General features: G+C 44.9%; 1 protein-coding gene across 1 annotated transcript; it reads left to right on the top strand.

Moving 5' to 3' along the window:
• The first annotated feature begins 6,356 nt into the window (after positions 1-6,356).
• On the top strand, positions 6,357-21,253 carry LOC128688875 (uncharacterized). The gene is made up of 3 exons (XM_053776894.2): positions 6,357-6,511; positions 19,869-20,070; positions 20,450-21,253. Exons 2-3 carry the CDS (start codon positions 19,869-19,871, stop codon positions 20,611-20,613), a joined length of 366 nt encoding a protein of 121 aa, XP_053632869.1. The 5' UTR covers positions 6,357-6,511; the 3' UTR covers positions 20,614-21,253.
• The last annotated feature ends 4,022 nt before the right edge of the window (positions 21,254-25,275 follow it).

The following is a 25,275-nucleotide window of genomic DNA, read 5'->3' on the forward strand; positions in this document are numbered from 1 at the left end:
CCAGGTCCACCTACTCACCTGTCAGATGTACCTGCTCACCTGCCAGGTTTGCCTACTCACCTGTCAGGTTCACCTATTCACCTGCCAGGTTCACCTACTCACCTGCCAAGTTCATCTACTCACCTTCCAAGTTCACCTACTCACCTGCCAAGTTCACCTACTTACCTGCCAGGTTTACCTACTTACCTTCCAAGTTCACCTACTCACCTGCCAGGTTCACCTACTCACCTTCCAAGTCACCTACTCACCTGCCAGGTTCTCCTACTCACCTGCCAGGTTCTCCTACTCACCTGCTAGGCTCACCTACTTGCCTTTCAAGTTTACCTACTCACCTGCCAGGTTCACCTACTCACCTTCCAAGTTCACCTATTTACCTGCCAGGTTCACCTACTTACCTTCCAAGTTTACCTACTCGCCTGCCAGGTTCACCTACTTACCTTCCAAGTTCACCTACTCATCTGCCAGGCTCTCCTACTCATTTGCCAGGTTCACCTACTTACCTTCCAAGTTCACCTACTCACCTGCCAGGTTCACCTACTCACCTGCCAGGTTCTCCTACTTACCTGCCAGGTTCTCCTACTCATCTGCCAGGCTCACCTACTTGCCTTCCAAATTCACCTACTCACCTGCCAGGTTCACCTACTCACCTTCCAAGTTCACCTACTTACCTGCCAGGTTCACCTACTTACCTTCCAAGTTCACCTACTCACCTGCCAAGTTCATCTACTCACCTTCCAAGTTCACCTACTCACCTGATAAGTTCACCTACTTACCTGCCAGGTTCACCTACTTACCTTCCAAGTTCACCTATTCACCTGCCAGATTCTCCTACTCACCTGCCAGGTTCTCCTATTCACCTTCCAGGTCCACCTACTCACCTGTCAGATGTACCTGCTCACCTGCCAGGTTTACCTAATCACCTGTCAGGTTCACCTATTCACCTGCCAGGTTCACCTACTCACCTGCCAAGTTCATCTACTCACCTTCCAAGTTCACCTACTTACCTGCCAGGTTCACCTACTTACCTTCCAAGTTCACCTACTCACCTGCCAAGTTCATCTACTCACCTTCCAAGTTCACCTACTCACCTGATAAGTTCACCTACTTACCTGCCAGGTTCACCTACTTACCTTCCAAGTTCACCTATTCACCTGCCAGATTCTCCTACTCACCTGCCAGGTTCTCCTATTCACCTTCCAGGTCCACCTACTCACCTGTCAGATGTACCTGCTCACCTGCCAGGTTTACCTACTCACCTGTCAGGTTCACCTATTCACCTGCCAGGTTCACCTACTCACCTGCCAAGTTCATCTACTCACCTTCCAAGTTCACCTACTTACCTGCCAGGTTCACCTACTTACCTTCCAAGTTCACCTACTCACCTGCCAAGTTCATCTACTCACCTTCCAAGTTCACCTACTCACCTGATAAGTTCACCTACTTACCTGCCAGGTTCACCTACTTACCTTCCAAGTTCACCTATTCACCTGCCAGATTCTCCTACTCACCTGCCAGGTTCTCCTATTCACCTTCCAGGTCCACCTACTCACCTGTCAGATGTACCTGCTCACCTGCCAGGTTTACCTACTCACCTGTCAGGTTCACCTATTCACCTGCCAGGTTCACCTACTCACCTGCCAAGTTCATCTACTCACCTTCCAAGTTCACCTACTCACCTGCCAAGTTCACCTACTTACCTGCCAGGTTTACCTACTTACCGTCCAAGTTCACCTACTCACCTGCTAGGTTCACCTACTCACCTGCCAGGTTCTCCTACTCACCTGCCAGGTTCCCCTACTCACTTGCCAGGCTCACCTAATTGCCATCCAAATTCACCTACTCACCTGCCAGGTTCACCTACTCACCTTCCAAGTTCACCTACTTACATGCCAGGTTCACCTACTTACCTTCCAAGTTCACCTACTTACCTACCAGGTTCACCTACTTACCTTCCAAGTTCACCTATTCACCTGCCAAGTTCTCCTACTCACCTGCCAGGTTCTCCTGCTCACCTTCCAAGTCCACCTACTCACCTGTCAGATGTACCTGCTCACCTGCCAGGTTTACCTACTCACCTGTCAGGTTCACCTATTCACCTGCCAGGTTCACCTACTCACCTGCCAAGTTCATCTACTCACCTTCCAAGTTCACCTACTCACCTGCCAGGTTCACATACTCACCTTCTAAGTCACCTACTCAATTGCCAGGTTCACCTACTCACCTGCCAAGTTCATCTACTCACCTTCCAAGTTCACCTACTCACCTGCCAGGTTCACCTACTCACCTTCTAAGTCACCTACTCAATTGCCAGGTTTACCTACTCACCTTCCAATTTCAGCTACTTACCTGCCAGGCTCACCTACTTGCTTTCCAAGTTCACCTACTTACCTGCCAGGTTCACCTACTCACCTTCCAGTTTCAGCTACTTACCTTCCAAGTTTACCGACTCGCCTGCCAGGTTCACCTACTTACCTTCCAAGTTCACCTACTCACCTGCCAGGTTCTCCTACTCACCTGCCAGATAATACAATAGGAGAACAAGCAGTAATTCAGTGGAGCTTTATCACCCACAGTGGGGCTTTATCACCCACAGTGAGGCTTTATCACCCACAGTGGAGCTTTATCACCCACAGTGGAGCTTTATCACCCACAGTGGGGCTTTATCACCCACAGTGGGGCTTTATCACCCATAGTGAGGCTTTATCACCCACAGTGGAGCTTTATCACCCACAGTGGAGCTTTATCACCCACAGTGGGGCTTTATCACCCACAGTGGGGCTTTATCACCGACATTGGGGCTTTATCACCCACAATTGAGCTTTATCACCCACATTGGGGCTTTATCACCCACAGTGGAGCTTTATCACCCACAGTGGTGCTTTATCACCCACAGTGGGGCTTTATCACCCACATTGGGGCTTTATCACCCACAGTGTAGCTTTATCACCCACAGTGGGGCTTTATCACCCACAGTGGGGCTTTATCACCCACAGTGGGGCTTTATCACCGACATTGGGGCTTTATCACCCACAATTGAGCTTTATCACCCACATTGGGGCTTTATCACCCACAGTGGAGCTTTATCACCCAGAGTGGAGCTTTATCACCCACAGTGGTGCTTTATCACCCACAGTGGGGCTTTATCACCCACAGTGGGGCTTTATCACCCACAGTGGGGCTTTATCACCGACATTGGGGCTTTATCACCCACAATTGAGCTTTATCACCCACATTGGGGCTTTATCACCCACAGTGGAGCTTTATCACCCACAGTGGAGCTTTATCACCCACAGTGGTGCTTTATCACCCACAGTGGAGCTTTATCACCCACAGTGGGGCTTTATCACCCACAGTGGGGCTTTATCACCGACACTGGGGCTTTATCACCCACAATTGAGCTTTATCACCCACATTGGGGCTTTATCACCCACAGTGGAGCTTTATCACCCACAGTGGAGCTTTATCACCCACAGTGGTGCTTTATCACCCACAGTGGAGCTTTATCACCCACAGTGGGGCTTTATCACCCACAGTGGGGCTTTATCACCGACATTGGGGCTTTATCACCCACAATTGAGCTTTATCACCCACATTGGGGCTTTATCACCCACAGTGGAGCTTTATCACCCACAGTGGGGCTTTATCACCGACATTGGGGCTTTATCACCCACAGTGGGGCTTTATCACCGACATTGGGGCTTTATCACCCACAGTGGAGCTTTATCACCCACAGTGGGGCTTTATCACCGACATTGGGGCTTTATCACCCACAGTGGGGCTTTATCACCGACATTGGGGCTTTATCACCCACAGTGGAGCTTTATCACCCACAGTGGGGCTTTATCACCGACACTGGGGCTTTATCACCGACATTGGGGCTTTATCACCCACAGTGGGGCTTTATCACCCACATTGGGGCTTTATCACCCACAGTGGAGCTTTATCACCCACAATTGAGCTTTATCACCCACAGTGGGGCTTTATCACCGACATTGGGGCTTTATCACCCACAGTGGGGCTTTATCACCGACATTGGGGCTTTATCACCCACAGTGGAGCTTTATCACCCACAGTGGGGCTTTATCACCGACATTGGGGCTTTATCACCCACAGTGGAGCTTTATCACCCACAGTGGGGCTTTATCACCGACATTGGGGCTTTATCACCCACAGTGGAGCTTTATCACCCACAGTTGGGCTTTATCACCCACAGTGAGGCTTTATCACCCACAGTGGTGCTTTATCACCCACAGTGGAGCTTTATCACCCACAGTGGAGCTTTATCACCCACAGTGGGGCTTTATCACCGACATTGGAGCTTTATCACCCACAGTGAGGCTTTATCACCCACAGTGAGGCTTTATCACCCACAGTGGTGCTTTATCACCCACAGTGGAGCTTTATCACCCACAGTGGGGCTTTATCACCCACAGTGGTGCTTTATCACCCACAGTGGAGCTTTATCACCCACATTGGGGCTTTATCACCCACAGTGGTGCTTTATCACCCACAGTGGGGCTTTATCACCCACAGTGGTGCTTTATCACCCACAGTGGAGCTTTATCACCCACATTGGGGCTTTATCACCCACAGTGGTGCTTTATCACCCACAGTGGTGCTTTATCACCCACATTGGGGCTTTATCACCCACAGTGGTGCTTTATCACCCACAGTGGTGCTTTATCACCCACAGTGGAGCTTTATCACCCACAGTGGAGCTTTATCGCCCACAGTGGGACTTTATCACCCACAGTGGGGCTTTATCGCCCACAGTGGAGATTTATCACCCACAGTGGGGCTTTATCACCCACAGTGGGGCTTTATCACCCACAGTGGGGCTTTATCGCCCACAGTGGAGATTTATCACCCACAGTTGGGCTTTATCACCCACAGTGGGGCTTTATCACCCACAGTTGGGCTTTATCACCCACAGTGGGGCTTTATCACCCACAGTGGGGCTTTATCACCCACAGTGGAGCTTTATCACCCACAGTGGGGCTTTATCACCCACAGTGGAGCTTTATCACCCACAGTGGGGCTTTATCACCCACAGTGGGGGTTATCACCCACAGTGGGGCTTTATCACCCACAGTGTGGCTTTATCACCCACAGTGGGGGTTATCACCCACAGTGGGGCTTTATCACCCACAGTGGGGCTTTATCACCCACAGTGGAGCTTTATCACCCACAGTGGGGCTTTATTACCCACAGTGGGGTTTTATTACCCACAATGGAGCTTTATCACCCACAGTGGGGCTTTATCACCCACAGTGGAGCTTTATCACCCACAGCGGGGCTTTATCACCCACAGTGGGGCTTTATCACCCACAGTGGGGCTTTATCACCCACAGTGGGGCTTTATCACCCAGAGTGGAGCTTTATCACCCACAGTGGGGCTTTATTACCTACAGTGGGGTTTTATTACCCACAGTGGAGCTTTATCACCCACAGTGGAGCTTTATCACCCACAGTGGGGCTTTATCACCCACAGTGGAGCTTTATCACCCACAGTGGAGCTTTATCACCCACAGTGGGGCTTTATCACCCACAATGGGGCTTTATCACCCACAGTGGAGCTTTATCACCCACAGTGGGGCTTTATCACCCACAGTGGAGCTTTATCACCCACAGTGGAGCTTTATCACCCACAGTGGGGCTTTATCACCCACAATGGGGCTTTATCACCCACAGTGGGGCATCAGGTCAGTAGTAAAGTCTGGTTATACACGATCTCTCCTGCAATAAGGAATTATCTGCTTAGAGTGTAGTTAAATAAATTTTTACTGGCCTATTGTCACTCTTGTGTTCACAACTCGGGGACTCACTGTATTCCTGGCTTCATCAATCATGTTGTACCTACTCCTCAAACTGTGTATTATACTCTGTTTCCAGCTCTTGTTCCTGCAGATGGTTGCACCTGTCAACACAGTACTTCCTGTCATGCTTTCCATTTATGTATTTAAATTTCCCTCTATTGCTGCTCCCTGTCTCCGGTTCCCTCGTTTCCATCTGTCTGTTTCTATCCAGTCGACTCTACCGAGTAACTTGCACGTCGTAATCATGTCTCCTCTGTTTCTCCTCTCTTGCATCATTATGAGGTTTACCTCCTTGAGCTTCCCTAGATCATTCCTCTTGGCTCCTGGACTAGTATTGTTGCGGTTCTCTAGACTTTCCATAGTTTCTGGATATCCCATCCAGTTACTGTCCAGACCACGAGATGTTCTCCTGACCTGCAGTTTTCGATACACACACAGGCGCAGGGCGACGCTACACACCTTCCTCACCACTGGTCGTATCATAGCACACTCAAACGCGTAACTTTTAAAGAGAGGAAAATTTTTTTCGTGAACCGGATCCGTGAGTGTGAGGAGCGGCGACACCTGGCAGCTCCAGGGTCAGCACTATATAAGGTGAAGAGGTCTTGCAGGAACTCATTCTTGCCTGAGCAGCCACGACGGCAACATAGTCCTAGTCCTCTGAATTACTTCTCCCCTCTTATACTCCAGACGAGGTAAGTCAATATCAAGGTTGTGGTGTTGGTTTAAGGAATTCTGAATTGTTTTTTCTGCTCGGTGTGTCTAGCATATTATTTGTAGGTTGTTGGGATAGGATTTATAATTAACGTCTTTTGTTATGTAATTCCCAAGAACTGTGATATGTGAATGTTACAAGGTGAAGGATGTGTGATTTGTTCCTGCCATCACCACACATCCTTCCTCTCTCTCTCTCTCTCTCTCTCTCTCTCTCTCTCTCTCTCTCTCTCTCTCTCTCTCTCTCTCTCTCTCTCTCTCTCTCTCTCTCTCTCTCTCTCTCTCTCTCTCTCTCTCTCTCTCTCTCTCTCTCTCTTTCTCCCCCACGTGTTCCTTTCCCCAGTCACTCTCTCTTCCTTCTCCTTCGTGTTCCTTCCCCTCGCTCTCTCTCCCCCGTCCCCATCCCCCACTGCCCCAGGTGCCCCCCACCTTTCCTCTGGATAACGTAAGGAAGGTGAAACTAGTGTGATGGTCTCCCTCGGTAAAGCTGACACCATCTGCAGAGAAAGTCGCTCCCACACGACATGCGTCGTGCCTGGCTTCTTGATGATGCGTCGCCTGCTGCACAACGCACATATCTCCCAGGACAATGCACACGCCTCCTGAAGCGACTTATACGTCTGGTGTAGGATCCATAGATCCAGAGTTCACGAGGATCACTAGTTGCTGTCCCGATCAGGTCTCCTGAGGGTCTGTGTTCACAGTCGTCTTAACAGGAGTCTTCTGGCAGGGCTGCATCTGCTCTTGTTGCCACCTCCCTAGTTAAGAACGATAATAAATTTGTTGAGTTAGGCATAAGAATTAACAACTGGGCATCTACACTGCAAACTGAATTGTTTGCAATCCTAATGGTGCTAAAGTTAACCTATGACACTGAGCTTGACTCTATCATCATTACTGATTCTATGTCGTCATTGAAGGCTCTTGACTCATATAATGACTCCAACAACATGCTCATTGGAGAAGCCAGGTGTAGATACTCAAAAATCAGGGACAAAGGAATTAATGTATAATTGCTATGGATCCCATCATACATTGGATTACTCCTTCATGATAAAGTTGATATGTTAGCCAAGAAGAGTACCCAGAAGGAGAATGTAGAATATAACTTTGGTATAACTGTGTCTAGCATTAGGAATAATATTAGGAGAGAAGTAAATAATGAAAATGATTGTTATAGGAATGCAGTTAGAAGCCTGAGTAGATCTATAACCCACTATGATAACATGAACGTGGATAAGTATGTTTATGGAGCAACTTGCAATGTGAACAGACTGACTGATGTTGTAGTGGCCAGGCTTAGGCTTGGTTACAAGTACTTCTGGCAGTTTGGGAGACACACAGATGATGATCAAACTAAATGTAAATTATGTGATCAGGCATATGGTCACTCTCTTGAACACTATGTGCTTAATTGTCCACTTATTGAGGAATACAGAGACAGACAGTATAATAACCTATGTGACATGTCAAGATATCTTATTAATGTAAATAAGATACCAGAAATACTAAGCAAATTTCCTAAATTTGCTTGTAACAGATAAGTGAACTGTAGATATATAGATAAATAAAAACCCATATGTACACCTGTTAACCCTTTTGGGGCCTAGTTCCTAGGCCTTTTCTGTATCCATATGCTCTTGTGCTACCTTCCACAGGATGGATATGGGGTGCACAATAAACTAGCCACTTCGGTGGCAAAATCTAATAGTCTTTACGGGGGTCGAGACTCAGCTCTTGGCCCTCTTCTTGATCTTCAGTTAGCCGATATTACTGGTTCATGGGTTTTGTCAAACCTTTTTGTAGCACTTTCCACTTGTTTACCACCCAATGGCTGAAGAAGTGTTTCCTAAGATCCCTTTAACTCATCTGTTTTTTAGCCTCTGCCAATCCTTTATGCCCCTGTGCTTCTTGTTTCACAAAGTATGCCCTTGTCTGCTCTGTTTAATCATCTTAGTATCTTGTATATCGTTATCATGTCTCCCCTGGTTCTTTTCTCTTCTAAGTTTGTTATATTTAAATATCTAAGACTTTCTACATAGTTTAGACACACTGTGTCGTTTGTGACATTTATAAAGAACATATTTTCATCTCAGTAAATGACATAGAGCGCATAATCTTATTCATAAAGTTGTCGGTATATTTTACCTATGATATACATTCCGAGTATACTCTGTACAGGTGTGCACAATGTTAGTGCTGACACTTAAAGTGGGACTTACGTAGTGTAATGTGTGTTGAGTCTTCGTTGTCTACCTTGCATGCTGTGCCAGTGTTAAGGGTGCATGTGTACCTGGGGAATATGCTCGGCGTAAAGCTCACTCCCAGACCCTTCTACTCGCACACTCTTCGTAGTTCTTTCTCTTTTGGTTCGCACTTTGTTTGCGTTCTTACTTTGCATTTCTTTGGACTGAACACCAGTAGCAACTTGTCTGATCACTCCTGCAGGCTCTTCAGGTCTTGGTTTTAGAAACACACTTAAACAAGCACTAACATTATAAAAGCAGCAGCTTCCTCACAACAGAGGAGTCACGTGACCTCATTGTCTACCTGACCTCATCTCAAAAATGTCACTTTTCAGGTCACAGTGTGTCACTCTCGACTCTCTGTCTGTATATATACTGTTATTTTTAAACTTTGTATGTTAGAAGTGATCAAGATCCCAAGAGCGAAACGTTTGCTAATATGTCATAGTGTTTGTTTACGTGTCTTTCCAAACTAATTTTTTGGCATCTGTTACCCAGGTTTATACCAGACTGTCTTCAGGTCTTCTTGTAACTAGTCATTCTCCTCTCCTCTTATTTTTCTTCTTCTTTTTTTTTTTCTTCTTCTTCTTCTTCTTCTTCTTCTTCTTCTTCTTCTTCTTCTTCTTATTATTATTATTATTATTATTATTATTATTATTATTATTATTATTATTATTATTATTATTAATTTCCGAATGTTAAGAACAGTGAGGGGTCCAGTACCAGACCTTGGGAACATCACCCAGATGTTACTGTGATGATAGCACCTTTCCCCCCCCTCTCCCTTCTCTCCCCCTTCCTTCCCTTTTCTCCCCCTTCCTTCCCTTCCCTTTCCCCTCCTTCCCTTCATTCACTTCCCCTTTACTTATCGGACGTAGGATCGAACCTCCACCACTCCCTGAGCTGACAAACTCACATGGGTTTAGAACTTATCGAAAATAGTAACTTACGAAATCTGTACAGCGTGACCACTGTCATTATTATTATCATTATCGTTGTCTCTCTCTCTCTGTCTCTGTCTCTCTCTCTCTGTCTCTCTCTCTCTCTGCGGTGGTTATGGTTAATAGAGTACATGATGGTAGCGGCATCATGGCACCTGGTGGAGAGTATGACTCTCGTCAGTGTGAGGCGTAAACTGTTTTCTTTTTCCTGGTCTTCAACGCTCTCCTGCAGCTTCTTCAGTTTACTTTCAACACACCGCATACCTGTGACATTGTACCCGTTATTATACGCTCAGGTTCTAGGTGAATTTAATAAGTAGCTCCAGTCTTGGGTTTACTAGCGCCAGTCATGGGTTCACTAGCGCTAGCCAAGGGTTCACTAACACTGGCCAGACTTGGGTTTCACTTTCGACAGACAGTTTCTCCTGGGGAGTTAATGCCAGGCCAGACAGTGTGGCGCCTCCCTTGTTCTGCCGGGGACTTTTTTTGTATAATAAAAATGGACACTCCTGCATCAGTGGCTTCCCTGGCATGGAAAGGTCATGACTAAGGTTTTTTGAGTGAATTGGTGCAGCTTATAATAATATTTAGCTTGAAGAAGGGAGAGAGAGGGAACATTAATGGAAACATTGTTTCAAGACTACTGCACCACACCCTGACAGGTGTGGTGCCTCTCTACTGTGGGTACACCTGGCCTAGGGAAAGTATCCGGCCAGGTGTGGGTGTTTTCGCTTTTTTTATATATAAACTTTAAATAGACAATATTTTCCATTCATAATACAGGGAAAGCGAGGGCTTCAGATGGCCAGTCGTTCGCCGGCTCCAGAGTCACTATCAGGAATAGTAAAGTGTGGAGGAGTGTACAGCTCAGTTTGTTGGAGATTTGTCAACCAGATGGTGTTGTAGCTCAGTTGTACAGTGGTCGGCTCACAACCAAATTGAACTGAGATGATTCTCGGGCTGAGTGGAAGGTATGAGCAAACTTCCTTGTCACCTGCTTATCTTATTGACCCAGCGGCAAGAAGGTACCTAATTGCTAATGGATTGTTGTTGGTCTCCTCCTAGTGAAGGTGCGCAGTATATATAAGCCATCTAGCTGGATTATCCTCGGTTAATAACTCAGGATACCATCTTTAAGATCGCTTAATTTTAAACGAGGCAATGATATAACTTTTTGGCAGAGAAAGTGCCTCTCTAGAATTACTTGGTTGAGACAGCCGTACTCAGGAAGTACTTGGTTGAGACAGCCGTACTCAGGAAGTACTTGCTTGAGACAGCCGTACCCAGGAAGTACTTGGTTGAGACAGCCGTACTATGGAAGTACTTGGTTGAGACAGCCGTACCCAGGAAGTACTTGGTTGAGACAGCCGTACTATGGAAGTACTTGGTTGAGACAGCCGTACTGTGGAAGTACTTGGTTGAGACAGCCGTACTATGGAAGTACTTGGTTGAGACAGCCGTACTATGGAAGTACTTGGTTGAGACAGCCGTACTGTGGAAGTACTTGGTTGAGACAGCCGTACTCTGAAAGTACTCACTGTTTCAGTGATAAATAAATATGGAATATACTCAGGTCTGATCCAACAAAGGAAAGAGAGAGACAGAGAGTAGCTCCAATATCCTGTATCAAGAAACCAGAGTTGATTTCCACTAAGTGATATATCACAATCACTGTAGTTACTAGAGAGAGAGAGAGAGAGAGAGAGAGAGAGAGAGAGCGTGGAGGTGTCCATGGAGTGAGGTATGGTATGGGAGTATTGTGTGGTGCCACTGAAGAACCACGACCCTGGCATCAAGTCCCTGCAGACTTTCAGTAGTAATCTCAGCCTTGACTGGCATATCAGTGATCTTCTGAGTGTGTCACTGAAGTTCTTTAATAATAAAGAAGAAAACACGAGGGCGAGAACCATAATGAATTTACCTTGATCTTTCTTGTTAAATTATTGTTTGTTAAGTTTTATCCATATTCACAACTAGAGATGCCAAGTCCATGATGATTCTCTCCAGATCACTTGTTCTCTCCAGGTTGGAATATTGTTTTACACTAACGGCACCTTTCAAGGCTGGCGCAACTTCAGACTTGGAGAATATAGAGAGCTTTCACGGCACGTAAAAGTACGATAAAACACCTTAATTACTGGGAACGGTTGAAGTCCCCTCATTAGTTCTCCTTGGAAGATCATTGATAATATACACCTGGAAAATCCTAGAGGGGCTAGTCCCAAATCTGCACACGGAAATCATTCCCTACGAAAACAAAAGACTCGGCAGGCAATGCAACACTCCCTCCCTCCACCCAATGAAAAGCGGGGGCGCCACGAGTAAGCCAAGAGACAACACAATAAGTGCCAGGGTCCCAAAACTGTTCAACTGCCTCTCAGCATACATAATGGGGATTACCAGTAGACCCCTGGCTGTCTTCAAGAGGCAGCTGGACAGGCACCTAAAGTCAGTACCTGACCAGCCGGGCTGTGGTTCGTACGTCGACTTACGTGCGGCCAGCAGTAACAGCCTGGTTGATATGGCCCTGATCCACCACGAGGCCTGGTCATAGACAGGGCCGCTGGGGTGTTAACTCCCGAAACCCCCTCCAGGTATACTCTAGGCATGACCAGGCGAGGCATGGGCATAGACCGGGCTGCGGGGGCGTTGACCCCCAAAATACCCTCCAGATATACTCCAGGTATAGTGTGCAACCTTGATAGTAGTTTTAGTGTGTGAGAGCCAACACAGACTACACTGATTGTCACTGTATAAGAGACAATAACTCTCACAAGCTACCAAGGCTGCATCTTCGTACTGCCTCTCACTTCCGGCCTCTCACTTTAATGCCTCTCACTTTCCTGCCGAGGGATCCAACATAAGCTGCTTGACGATTCTGAAGGGTCTATGGGTCTTGACCCAAGGAACAAAACCTGATCAAACTTGATTACCTTCCATTCCCCAGGCGCTGTGTGGCCTCTACGGGTTTAGCACTTCCAACTTCAAACCTCTGCCTATACCTCGCCAACAATTATGACGCAAATTCACACCTCGTCTCCAATCCCCCTTGGCAAATTTACTTCCATTTAATATTCTTAGGGTGTTGAGAGAATGTTTTCCTTGGATCACTGGAAGGTAGAGGAGGGTGGCGGGGGGAAGTGATGGTGTCCTCTGGTGGAGATGAAGAGAAGTGTCCTTTCACTTCATCAACGTCAAACATCCGCATAACGATAACGTCGTCATTAGAAAGTGAAATGTAGTCCATTCTTCAAGCGTTGTAGTAAGAGGAGGGTAGTTACAACTCTCTGGATCAAGAAACGTTCAGGTACCTCTCCATGAAGGATTAATGTACTGTGCAGGATTACTGGTTTTGCTACAAGTATAGTATAAATGGCAAGTATTGCCCACAGGTATGATTCAGATGGCAGGTGAACAAATGGAGTAGGAGTATAAATAAAATCATAGCTGGTATGGACAGAGAAATGAGTGAAAATGTTTGCGTGAGCAGCACCTTCCTAGTACTGGCCCAGTAGGCCTACTGCATTTTAGACAAGCATGGTGTTGTGGCAGGTGTATAGTGAAAGCTGTTAGGGAGTTGTTAGTAGCAGATGGAAACTGTGGAGGAGACCGTCTTCTATATAGTTTGTTAAAATTAGACGTTCTGTAATGATAGGTGGAGTGTGGGTAACGAGTGTAGAAAGGGAGGTGTGGAGTGGCAGACGATAGAGAGTGGGAGGGAGGGAAGATTGGAGAAGCGACTCCTCGGTGAGTGTAGTGATAAAGGCTATTTTAAGCGGTGGGAGTGATACTTGCCCAGGGTAAACGTGACCACCGCCGTGTTTGAAACACACTCAAGTCGCTGCTGTATTTGAGGCTCCCACGACTCTCAAAGCAGAGATGGCGTCGTGCCTTACTTACCTGTACCGGTGCACCTAGTTCACTCAGGTTGAACTCTGGTTTAGCAGTCAGTAGCTAGATGGGTAAGCGCGTGTAGCGCACTTCGGTGGGTTTACAGGTTTAGCGCTTCTTCGTGAATATACTAGCGCAAATAATTACCCATCTAGTTACTATTCACAACACGAGTACACAACCTGACTGAGAAAGCAAAGCTATTGTAATTCACAGCGTTATGATGGTACATTCCCACACCTGCACCATGATGGTACATTCCCACACCTGCACCATGATGGTACATTCCCACACCTGCACCATGATGGTGCATTCCCACACCTGCACCACTGTACCACTAAAGCAGTCATCAGGTGCCTGACCATGGCACGATCAGCAGTCAGAGGTCGAACATTCACTATTTCTTGCCCTAAACAACCTACACGGATTTAGTATTTCACTAAATATAATTCATGAAAGATTAGATTAGATTTTGCCACCGAAGTGGCTAGTTTATTGTGCACCCCATATCCATCCTGTGGACGGTAGCGCGAGAGCATATGGATACACAAAAGGCCTAGGAACTAGGCCCCAAAGGGTTAACAGGAATACATATGGATTTATATCTACATATCTATAGTTCACTTATCTGTTACAAGCAAATTTAGGAAATTTGCTTAGTATATCTGGTATCTTATTTTCATTAATAAGATATCTTGACATGTCACATAGGTTATTATACTGTCTGTCTCTGTATTCCTCAATGAGTGGACAATTAAGCACATAGTGTTCAAGAGAGTGACCATATGCCTGATCACATAATTTACATTTAGTTTGATCATCATCTGTGTGTCTCCCAAACTGCCAGAAGTACTTGTAACCAAGCCTAAGCCTGGCCACTACAACATCAGTCAGTCTGTTCACATTGCAAGTTGCTCCATAAACATACTTATCTACGTTCATGTTATCATAGTGGGTTATAGATCTACTCAGGCTTCTAACTGCATTCCTATAATAACAATCATTTTCATTATTTACTTCTCTCCTAATATTATTGCTAATGCTAGACACAGTTATACCAAAGTTATATTCTACATTCTCCTTCTGGGTACTCTTCTTGGCTAACATATCAACTTTATCATGAAGGAGTAATCCAATGTGTGATGGGATCCATAGCAATTGTACATTAATTCCTTTGTCCCTAATTTTTGAGTATCTATACCTGGCTTCTCCAATGAGCATGTTGTTGGAGTCATTATATGAGTCAAGAGCCTTCAATGATGACATAGAATCAGTAATGATGACAGAGTCAAGCTCAGTGTCATAGGTTAGCTTTAGCGCCATTGGGATTGCAAACAATTCAGTTTGCAGTGTAGACGCCCAGTTGTTAATTCTTATGCCTAACTCAACAAATTTATTATCGTTCTTAACTAGGGAGGTGGCAACAAGAGCAGATGCAGCCCTGCCAGAAGACTCGTGTTTAGATCCATCAGTGTATATAACTTGTGATAACTTATTACTACCAGCTAGATGAGAAATTTCTTCTTGAGCAGTTGCTCTAACAAGAGATTTAATGAAGGGATTACTAGCAATGAGCTTCTTGGGAGGGACTTGTAGGTATGTGATATTAAATGAACACATCTTCCATGGAGGGGTGAAATGCTCTTGTTGCCTACAGTGATACAGTTCATGCAGGTTATAAAACTTAATGCAATTGCACGTTTTCACAATCCATTTAGATCTGTGTGTATTTACCTCTAGACACTTGGTAAGATTCACTGTGACAGTGTCTGGTTCGTTTCTCAACATTCTAATACCGAGTACAGTGTTAATTTCAACAATCCTATCACTGATTAGAAATACCAAGCTCCTTCCTCATGTTAAGAACTTTTGTAGATCTGGGACAGCCAAGAATAATCCTGAGAGCTTCATTTTGCATTAACTCCAAGGGTCGGAGAGAACTTTCTCTAGCTAATATCAACATGGGAGCAGCATAATCAATTAAGGACCTAACATAGGCTATGTACATCATTCTCACGATTCTCACATTAGCACCATAGTTGGGATTGTAGCCAGCAACAGCTTTGAGAGCATTTAGCCTAGCTTTACATTTCTTGTTTAGTTGTGGTATAGTGGATTTGTTAAAGGGTACATCTACACCAAGATATCTGTAAGTTTTAACGTAGCTAATGATTTCACCCTGCAAATAGATGGGTGGGGGATGTCGTTTGCTTGTTAATATCTTTGTTTTAGAGGAAGATATTATGAGGCCTAGTCGATTACAAATTGCTTGAACTTCATTAAGAATGATATTCATCTTCTTATGCCCTGTTGTATGGATCATGATATCATCAGCATAGCTTATAGCTATATGTTTAGGTGAGGCAGGTAGAGCATTTAGGAGAGCATTAATCAGAATATTAAATAGCATGGGACTAAGAACTCCTCCCTGCGGTGTACCTAAAGACATTTCTTTAGAATCACTTCTGAAGCCTTGGTAAAGGACAGAGGATACTCTATTTGACAGGTATCCTATTATCCAGCAGAGTAAGCTATCACCAATATTCATTTTGGCTAGTTCATGTAGTATAACGGTTCTGTTCGCAATATCAAATGCAGATTTTAGATCAAGAAAAGTGGTAAAACTAGTAGAGGTGTGTGCAGTGAGAAAGGTGGAAATACAGTTCTGCACACTTTTACCTTTCATGAACCCATAGAGGTAGGGGGAAAGTTGATGTCTGATTCTATAGTACAGTCTGTTAAGCATTATTCTTTCAAAAGTTTTACAAAGACAACTAGTTAAGGTGATCGGCCTAAATGTATCAGGCTGTTGGGGCTTAGGGATAGGCACAATGAGACTATTGGTCCAGGAAGTAGGAAGAACGCCCTCAATGTAACTGAGATTATACAGTGCCAACAGAGGGTTATCAGGCACGTGCCTTAGAGTTCTGAGAATATCATAGGTTATACCATCCTCTCCAGGAGCAGTTGATCGACCTTTGGTTAATGCATTATCTAATTCATACTCGGTAAAGAGGCAATCACTCTCATCAATATTTTGGCTCATAAAATTAATCAGTTTCAACATTTCTTCAGAAGTACTCTCTAAATTTTTTCTAATATGAGATGGAAGGTTTTCATGCCTGGATGTTTTGGACCAGTCATTTATGAGGTCATTAGCTTTTTCAAGAGGAAAGGGATGAGCAACATTGCCAGTCTTTTTCCTGGTTATTTTATTTATACCTTTCCAAGCCAAACTCAAAGGGGTGGACCTATTTAATCCACTAACAAACTGTTCCCATTCCTGTTGCCTAAGTTCTTCCTTTCTATTCCTTGCATTTGTTAGTGCAGCTTGGAACGTTCTGAGCAGGTCTGGGGTTCTACATTCACGGTATGCTTTACCAATCCTCCTAGCTGCATGTGTTAGATTGCGCAGCTGTGGATCATTATAGTATTTACATTGGTTTTTGTTATTTATAGTGGAGGGTCTTTGTTTCCTATTCCTGCCCACTTGATCTGTGAGAACACTCTCAATAGTGGTAATTAAATCATCATTAAATTTTTGTGTGCCAGTGGGCTCGTAATTCTTATACCATTGATCCAAGTGGTTAATAAAGTTAAAAAGAGGAAAGAGAAGAGGGTAAAGACGAAGTAAAAATCCTCGTGTCAATACGCGTGTGGACGTGAACCCGACTATCCCGGGTTCGAACCCGGAATGATGGCGAGTTTGAAGCCGGGATGGCGGTGGGTTTGAAGCCGGAATGGAGGCGGGTTTGAAGCCGGAATGGAGGCGGGTTTGAAGCCGGAATTGAGGCGGGTTTGAAGCCGGAGTGGCGGTGGGTTTGAAGCCGGAATGGCGGCGGGTTTGAAACCGGAATGCTGGGGAGTTCGAACCCACGTGACGTCTTGTTTACACAATACGTCAGGATGACGAAAGTGAGGAGTCTGAGTGTGAATATGTAGAACAATGAATGGAAATCAGAGGTGGGCCACCATTAGTGAAAGCAAGTGTCTGAACGTTGGCACAGCGAGGTGCTGCATGTAGCCAGAAACACTGTTGTTGTTGTTTGTAGTGTGTGTGCTATTTATTACCATGCTTTCTTTCTAGTGTTACTGTTAACAGTGTTCTTGCTGCTGATGCTGTCATTACTGTTGTTTTTTCCAACATTACCAACTTAATTGGTTTTACTTTTTCTCCTGACTGCTGTATGATTTGCTCTTCATACTATCTACTGTGATGGAGATAATACTACTACTATTATTATCCGAGACTACTACTACTACTACTACTACTACTACTACTACTACTACTACTACTACTACTACTACTACTACCACTACTACTACTACTACTACTACTACTACTACTACTACGACTACTACGACTACTACTATCCCCGCTACAACTACTATTATTACAGGTATATATAACCAGCATTAAAGCTGCGTGTGCCACCACTAGACGCACTACTAGTACAACTTTCTATTACGTTGAAATGTGACCGTTTCTTGCCAGTATGATTTTTCGCTTGTGTACACGTGTGTGCGTACCTGTACTCACTTATTTGTGGTTGCAGGGGACGATTCACAGCTCTTGGCCCCGCCTCTTCGCTAGTCTCTACTAGGTCTACTCTCTCCCTCCTCCCTCCTATCGTACATGTGTGTGCATACATGTGTATATGTCCATACATGTGTATATGTCCATACATATAATCACATGAACAAAATTTGTACTCATGACTTCCCATCTGTTACAGTTAATCGTACAAGTTTTAACAATTTATCAGGGGTTTAAAAACTATTTCGACTACTGTCACTCACTAGTCATCTCCCACTCCATTACTGACTGCGTCTCTTACTGTTCCTTCTACCTTGCTAATTGAGCACTTCGTAGTTGTTGCTTCTTGTTCTTGCCTTTTGTCATATTCAGGGTGAAGGGCTAAGCCCGTAGGAGTCATTCAGCGCCTGGGCAACGGGAGGTAATTAGGTTTGATGCACCGCTTGGTGTGTATTCACTGAGACACACATCGTAGCTTATGTATACAGGAATACACACCGAGAGATGTGTATCTGTGTATATAGACAGAGATGCATCTCTCGGTGTGTCTACACATAGATACCCAGTTCTCGGTGTATTTACGCAGATACATAATTACTGATGTATATATAGACATACACAACTCTCGGTATATATACAGATATACATACTTCTCGTTGTAATTTCACACACATACCCCTCGGTGAATGTACACAGATGCACACCTTTGTAACTTGCCATGATTGTGACCAGATCTACCTGGAGTTCATTACCTTTGTAACTTGTTCAACTCTCAAAACTGTGGGGTCCAGTCCCTGGACCCATTATGTACCTCTGTAAAATTTTGACTACCGCCCACAGGATGGGTATGTGGTGACTACCACCCACAGGATGGGTATGTGGTGACTACCGCCTGCAGGATGGGTATGTGGTGACTACCGCCCACAGGATGGGTATGTGGTGACTACCGCCCACAGGATGGGTATGTGGTGACTACCGCCCACAGGATGGGTATGTGGTGACTACCACCCACAGGATGGGTATGTGGTGACTACCGCCCACAGGATGGGTATGTGGTGTATAATAAAGATATTAACCTAACTACTGTAATTACACACCTTTCGGTGTATATCTTGTACACTGATAGATACACACTTCTAGGTGTATAAGGGATTCACACCTGTCGGTGAATATACAATGACAGACACATCTCTACTTGTATATACACAGATATTCAGCTGATCTGCACTTTCAGTGATATGCTTGGTGTAATGCTTACCCTTAGGGCTTTTTTCTTGTCCGGGGTATGTAGCCATGTGAATAATAACATATCTAAGGATATGCAGCTTATACTTTCTCCCACAGAATATATATACCTTGAAGGGTGTATTTCTCTCAGTGTATATATGCTGAGAGTTTACTTTAATCCACAGTTTAAAAAATAAAGTATTCTTGTCTAGTGGTGCGGCCTTAATGACCCTTGTGTCGTTGATAGGCTTTAAACCCCCATTACCCAATCAATTTCCTCTAATGACCTGTAGTAACATGCAGTATTTGTGACTAGTGTCGTTGTTGTTGTTATTTCAATAGGTTTGTTATGCACCCCAGACTCATGGTGTGGGTTGTAGGCAAAAGATTACAGAGACACATAATAGGTCTAGGGACTGTGCCCCAAAGTCCTGATAGCTATGCAAGTTACCCTGACAATGAACAATACATTTACAAGTTTATGATCTGGTTACAGATGCGGTGTGCACTGTTGGTGCTATGTGTGGTGGCGTGGATGTATGTGGACAGTAGCCAGGCACAAAGAAAAAATTTCAGGATTCCATCACGGGTAGAGCTGGAGGTGGCACTCAACAACCCTGACACCGTTGACAAAGCTCTGGCTTGCATCGAGGGTCGTCCATGTCACTTACCGGACACCTATGCTCCGCTCCTGCGCAGTAAGTCACTCTTCTCTTTGGCTTACGCTAGATCCGTAGGGGTCAGACAGTGCCTTGGAAATATAAGGTAATCAGGTTTGATCATAGGAATGGGAGAGTAACTCAAATTCCCTAGATAAAAAGGCATTCACCAGCATCACTGTACTGGATTCCTCAGTCTACAGTACAACATAATCTACACTTACATGTGCCTATGACATCTGTGTGCCCTTAAGGCCATTTAAAACTTTGTTTATGGACATTAAACTTAAATAAAACCTACTCCCCGGTTTGTGTTTATCAGTGGTTTATACATATTTTGAGATTTTCATAGCGACAGTGTATATTGGTGAAAGTAGGAGGTACGAGTTGGTAATGACTGGTATAACTGCTCTTACAGACTTGGGTCCCGAGCTGATCCGGAGACGTGAGTGCCCTGCCAGACTGTGTACCCCAGAACAAGCCAGGGAAGCAAAATGGCTCATCGTCCAGATCCAGAAGAGATACCCAAGAAAATTCTACGCTACCGTCAACAGACTTGCCGCAAGGGATCCCTATTTCTGAGTACAACACAGTATTTATTAATAACACTCATAGCTTCTAAGTTAATTTTTTTTAATCAGCAAGGATAAATGTGCATCAGAAAATGCACAATACACGAAGGAATTAATGTTAATGTGTAGCCACGAGTTCTAAAGTTAAGCTTAGAGTCGGCTGGTCCTGACTACCACAATCACACATTTGTGCGTCCTCTTAGTTACTATTATATTCATGCAGCACCTGGGGAATGGGAGGTAATCAGGTTTCACCTGAGGAAGTGTAGCTCCTTTCTCCAACGCTCTTCACAAGCATCAAGGGAACTCATCATCCCTTGGAAGGTTCACTGGTAGTGTTGTGGCCATAAGAGAAGGTTTTGTTGTTATATATAGTGCAGAAGTGAGTCACAGGTACATTACAAACAGGAATTGCATGAGTATCATTGTTCTGCTGTTATGTCATGTTTTGATCAACTCTATATAATTTAATAAACAAAATTACATTGTCAAATGTATCTTTAACTGTAGACTAACAACCATCAGTGATTAAGGCAAATTATAACTTGTTTATGGAGTGCTATATTATTATTGTAATATTCGTATACCAGGGGATAAAGTGTGGCTTATATAATGAAATAACCAGTTTGATAATAAAAACAATAAAAGAACTGTGTTTACTGTTCCTGTATTTTAGTGTAGTAAAATACTATAAGCACAAGATGTATTAACTGCACCATGGTCTTAAGGTCTAGGTTTTAATTAAGGGCGGGACGAGACCTATGACAAATGTTAACACCAGCTACCCATGTTAACTTTACAGTGGATACGTGAAATTAGTCAGCTGCTGTGTATCACACCCTGGAAGAGGGCCTAAGTACCCCAAAGGAATTCCACCTGTACACTATTTGTCTTTCTTGGGTTATCCCTGAATATTAGCCAACCGTGATGAACAGAGCTCAACATGGCAGTCTTCTCAGCGAGGCACCCCTCAAGGGAGATTCCTTGACGCTGGTGAGGGGCTCTTGATCTAGGGAATTGGATCTGTGCTCCAATTCCCTTAATTAAGCCTGAATACTTTTCACCTTCCCCCCCACAGGCGCTGTATAATCCTACGGGTTTAGCGCTTCCCCATGATTATAATAATTCTCAGCAAGGCGCCGGGTGCTTTTCCATGTGATAACCATGTGAGTCACGTGCCTCTGCTCACCCACACTTACAAGGATAATACGCATCCCACTTCTCAAACATGATGCCTTAAGCTGTATCGATAACTTAGTCACACAGAACACTCTTTCACAAATTATTTACGTTGACGGTTCTGTTCACCAGTCCACTGGTGCAGCTGGTAGTGCTGCTGTTGTCATACAGAGTGATGGCTCTCATAAAGAAATTGGAGCACGCATCAATAACTGTGCCTCTACCCTTCAAACAGAACTGTTTGCCATACTCCTTGCACTCAAATGCGTCCATGTATCTAAGGTTGACACTTTAATTGTAACTGATTCTCTGTCATCCATAAATTCTCTCAACTCATTAAGTATAAATTGTGGCATGCTTGTGTCAGAAGCCAGACATAGGTATGGTAAGATTGTGGACAGTGGAGTCAGAGTGCACATGCTGTGGATTCCATCTCACATTGGTCTTCAGATGCATGATAGAACTGATAAATTGGCTAAGCTGTATGCTTTCAAAGAGGGGGTAGATTACAATCTTGGGTTGTCAGTTAGCAGTTTGAGAACAATAATACGAAAAGAACTTCAAATGAACTTAGGGAGATTGACACAAGTCAGTCCATCTATCATCATTCCATCATGCAGGAGGAGCCACATGTCTATGGTGCATCCAACAAGATAAGCAGACTCTTGGATGTCACTACTGCCCGGCTCCGGCTGGGTTACAAGTATCTTTGGCAGGTTAAATCACCACCACCAGATGTAGACCAAACGAAATGTAAACTTTGCCAGATGGACTATTGTCACACCTTGCGTCATTATGTACTGGAGTGTGATCATATTAATGAATTTAGAAACAACTCACTCAGAAATGTTCAAGAAATGGCAAAGTATTTTATCCACAGTGGCATATTACAGACCATTCTGGAGAAATACCCTGACTTTGCTAGCTGTAAATAATGCATTACCATGTGTGTGTGTGTGTGTGTGTGTGTGTGTGTGTGTGTGTGTGTGTGTGTGTGTGTGTGTGTGTGTGTGTGTGTGTGTGTGTGTGTGTGGGTGTGTGTGTGAGGGTGTGTGTGGGTGTGGGTGTGTGGGTGTGGGTGTGTGGGTGTGTGTGAGGGTGTGTGTGGGTGTGGGTGTGTGGGTGTGGGTGTGTGGGTGTGGGTGTGTGTGTGGGTGTGTGTGTGCGTGTGTGTGTGGGTGTGCGTGCTTGTGTGTATGCATATATTTGTACGCTCGTGTGCATATGTCTGTGCGTGTGCCCTCGTCAGTGTGTGTATGTGTGTGCGCGCGCGCTAGTGTGGGTGTATGATCCACTTAATATTTGTATTTATAACTCATTACAATTGTGACCAGATGTGGACGTATCAGTGGTTCATTATTTTGTAATTTGTTCATGACTGTAACCATGTATAGGAGTGAGGCTGATTCATTACCTCTGTAACTTGCCATGATTGTGAACAGATCTACCTGGAGTTCATTACCTTTGTAACTAGTTCAGCTATCATAACTTTGGGGTCCAGTCCCTGGACCCATTATGTACCTTTGTAATCTTTTGACTACCGCCCACAGGATGGGTATGGGGTGCATAATAAAGGTATTAAACTAACTAACCACTTTTCAGGGCATGGAATGTGACGTCTTGGCCAACGGAAGCTATGTTTGTGTGTGTACTCACCTATTTGTACTCACCTATTTGTGGTTTCAGGGGTCGATTCACAGCTCCTGGCCCCGCCTCTTCGCTGATTGCTACTAGGTCCTCTCTCTCCCTGCCCCATGAGCTCTATCATACCTCGCCTTAAAACTATGTATGGTTCCTGCCTCCACCACATCACTTTCTAGGCTATTCCATGGCCTGACTACTCTATGACTGAAGAAATACTTCCTAACATCCCTTTGATTCATCTGAGTCTTCAACTTCCAATTGTGACCTCTTGTGTCTGTGTCCCATCTCTGGAACATCCCGTCTTTGTCCACCTCGTCTATTCCGCGCAGTATTTTATATGTCGTTATCATGTCTCCCCTGACCCTCCTGGTCTCCAGTGTCGTCAGGCCGATTTCCCTCAACCTTTCTTCATAGGACAATCCCCGTAGCTCTGGGACTAGTCTTGTTGCAAACCTTTGCACTTTCTCTAATTTCTTGACGTGCTTGACTAGGTGTGGATTCCAAACTGGTGCTGCATACTCCAGTATGGGCCTGACGTAGATGGTGTACAGAGTCTTAAACGAATCCTTACTGAGGTATCGGAACGCTATCCGTAGGTTTGCCAGGCGCCCGTATGCTGCAGCAGTTATCTGATTGATGTGCGCCTCAGGAGATATGCTTGGTGTTATACTCACCCCCAGATCTTTTTCCTTGAGTGAGGTTTGCAGTCTTTGGCCATCTATACTATATTGTGTCTGCGGTCTTCTTTGCCCTTCCCCAATCTTCATGACTTTGCATTTGGCAGGGTTAAATTCAAGGAGCCAGTTGCTGGACCAGGCTTGTAGCCTGTCCAGATCTCTTTGTAGTCCTGCCTGATCCTCGTCCGATTCGATTCTTCTCATTAACTTCACATCGTCTGCAAACAAGGACACTTCTGAGTCTATCCCTTCCGTTATGTCGTTCACGTATACCAAGAACAGCACAGGTCCTAGGACTGACCCTTGTGGAACCCCGCTTGTCACAGGCGCCCACTCTGACACCTCGTCGCGTACCATGACTCGTTGTTGCCTCCCTGTCAGATATTCTGTGTGTGTGTGTGTGTGTGTGTGTGTGTGTGTGTGTGTGTCGTGGTTTGTAAGGTACGCCTCAGAATCTGTTGTCCAAAGTGAGAAGAATTTTGTCCATAGTTGTGTACAGAAGGTTGAAAGCAATTCTGTCACTGCCTCGCGGGCGATCCGTAAATCGTCAGTTTCTAGAGGTGGATAAGTAGAAGTCCGGAACCTGGTTTTGACAAGTGATTGCTCACTAACGGTTCCAAGGCAGTCCATGTCCACACGGGGGTCGGTCATTGGAGATCCAGAAGAGTAAGGTATTGTGCCATTCATCATTAAATACAGTAAAATTGGGGGAGCAGTTCCAAGAATATGAGAAAACATACCCTTACTGAGCTGCGGTCACTTCCACTGCGACAGTGTTGTTCCCAAGAAAACACCTCTTACCCTGCCTGGTACACAGTGCCAGGATGGTACCTACAAAATTTACTGAACAATGCCTAGCGGAACCACATGCTAAACAAGACCACTATGCAAGCATCAATTAAAAAAATAATGGTGGTGGGCAAACCAAAAAGAATGTCAGGAATCATACACCTTAAATAGTAACTCCTGGATCTGTAGGCAACTTCCAGTTACCTGGAGAGGGTTTCGGGGGGTCAACACCCCCGCGGGCCGGTCTGAGACCAGGCCTCATGGTGGATCAGGGTCTGATCAACCAGGCTGTTACTGCTGGCCGTACGCAAGCTGACGTACTAACCACAGCCCGGTTGATCAGCTACTGACTTTAAGTGTCTGTCCAGTGCCTTCTTGAAGAC

Source organism: Cherax quadricarinatus, chromosome 16 (genome assembly GCF_038502225.1).
Source record: "Cherax quadricarinatus isolate ZL_2023a chromosome 16, ASM3850222v1, whole genome shotgun sequence".
Lineage (NCBI taxonomy): Eukaryota > Metazoa > Arthropoda > Malacostraca > Decapoda > Parastacidae > Cherax > Cherax quadricarinatus.

What these genes read in the sequence shown, in the direction of transcription:
- LOC128688875 (XM_053776894.2), top strand. Translation starts at nt 19,869, where the DNA reads ATGCGGTGTGCACTGTTGGTGCTATGTGTGGTGGCGTGGATGTATGTG. An exon ending in CTATGCTCCGCTCCTGCGCA is followed by an intron (nt 20,071 to 20,449) that starts GTAAGTCACTCT and finishes CTGCTCTTACAG; the next exon opens with ACTTGGGTCCCGAGCTGATC.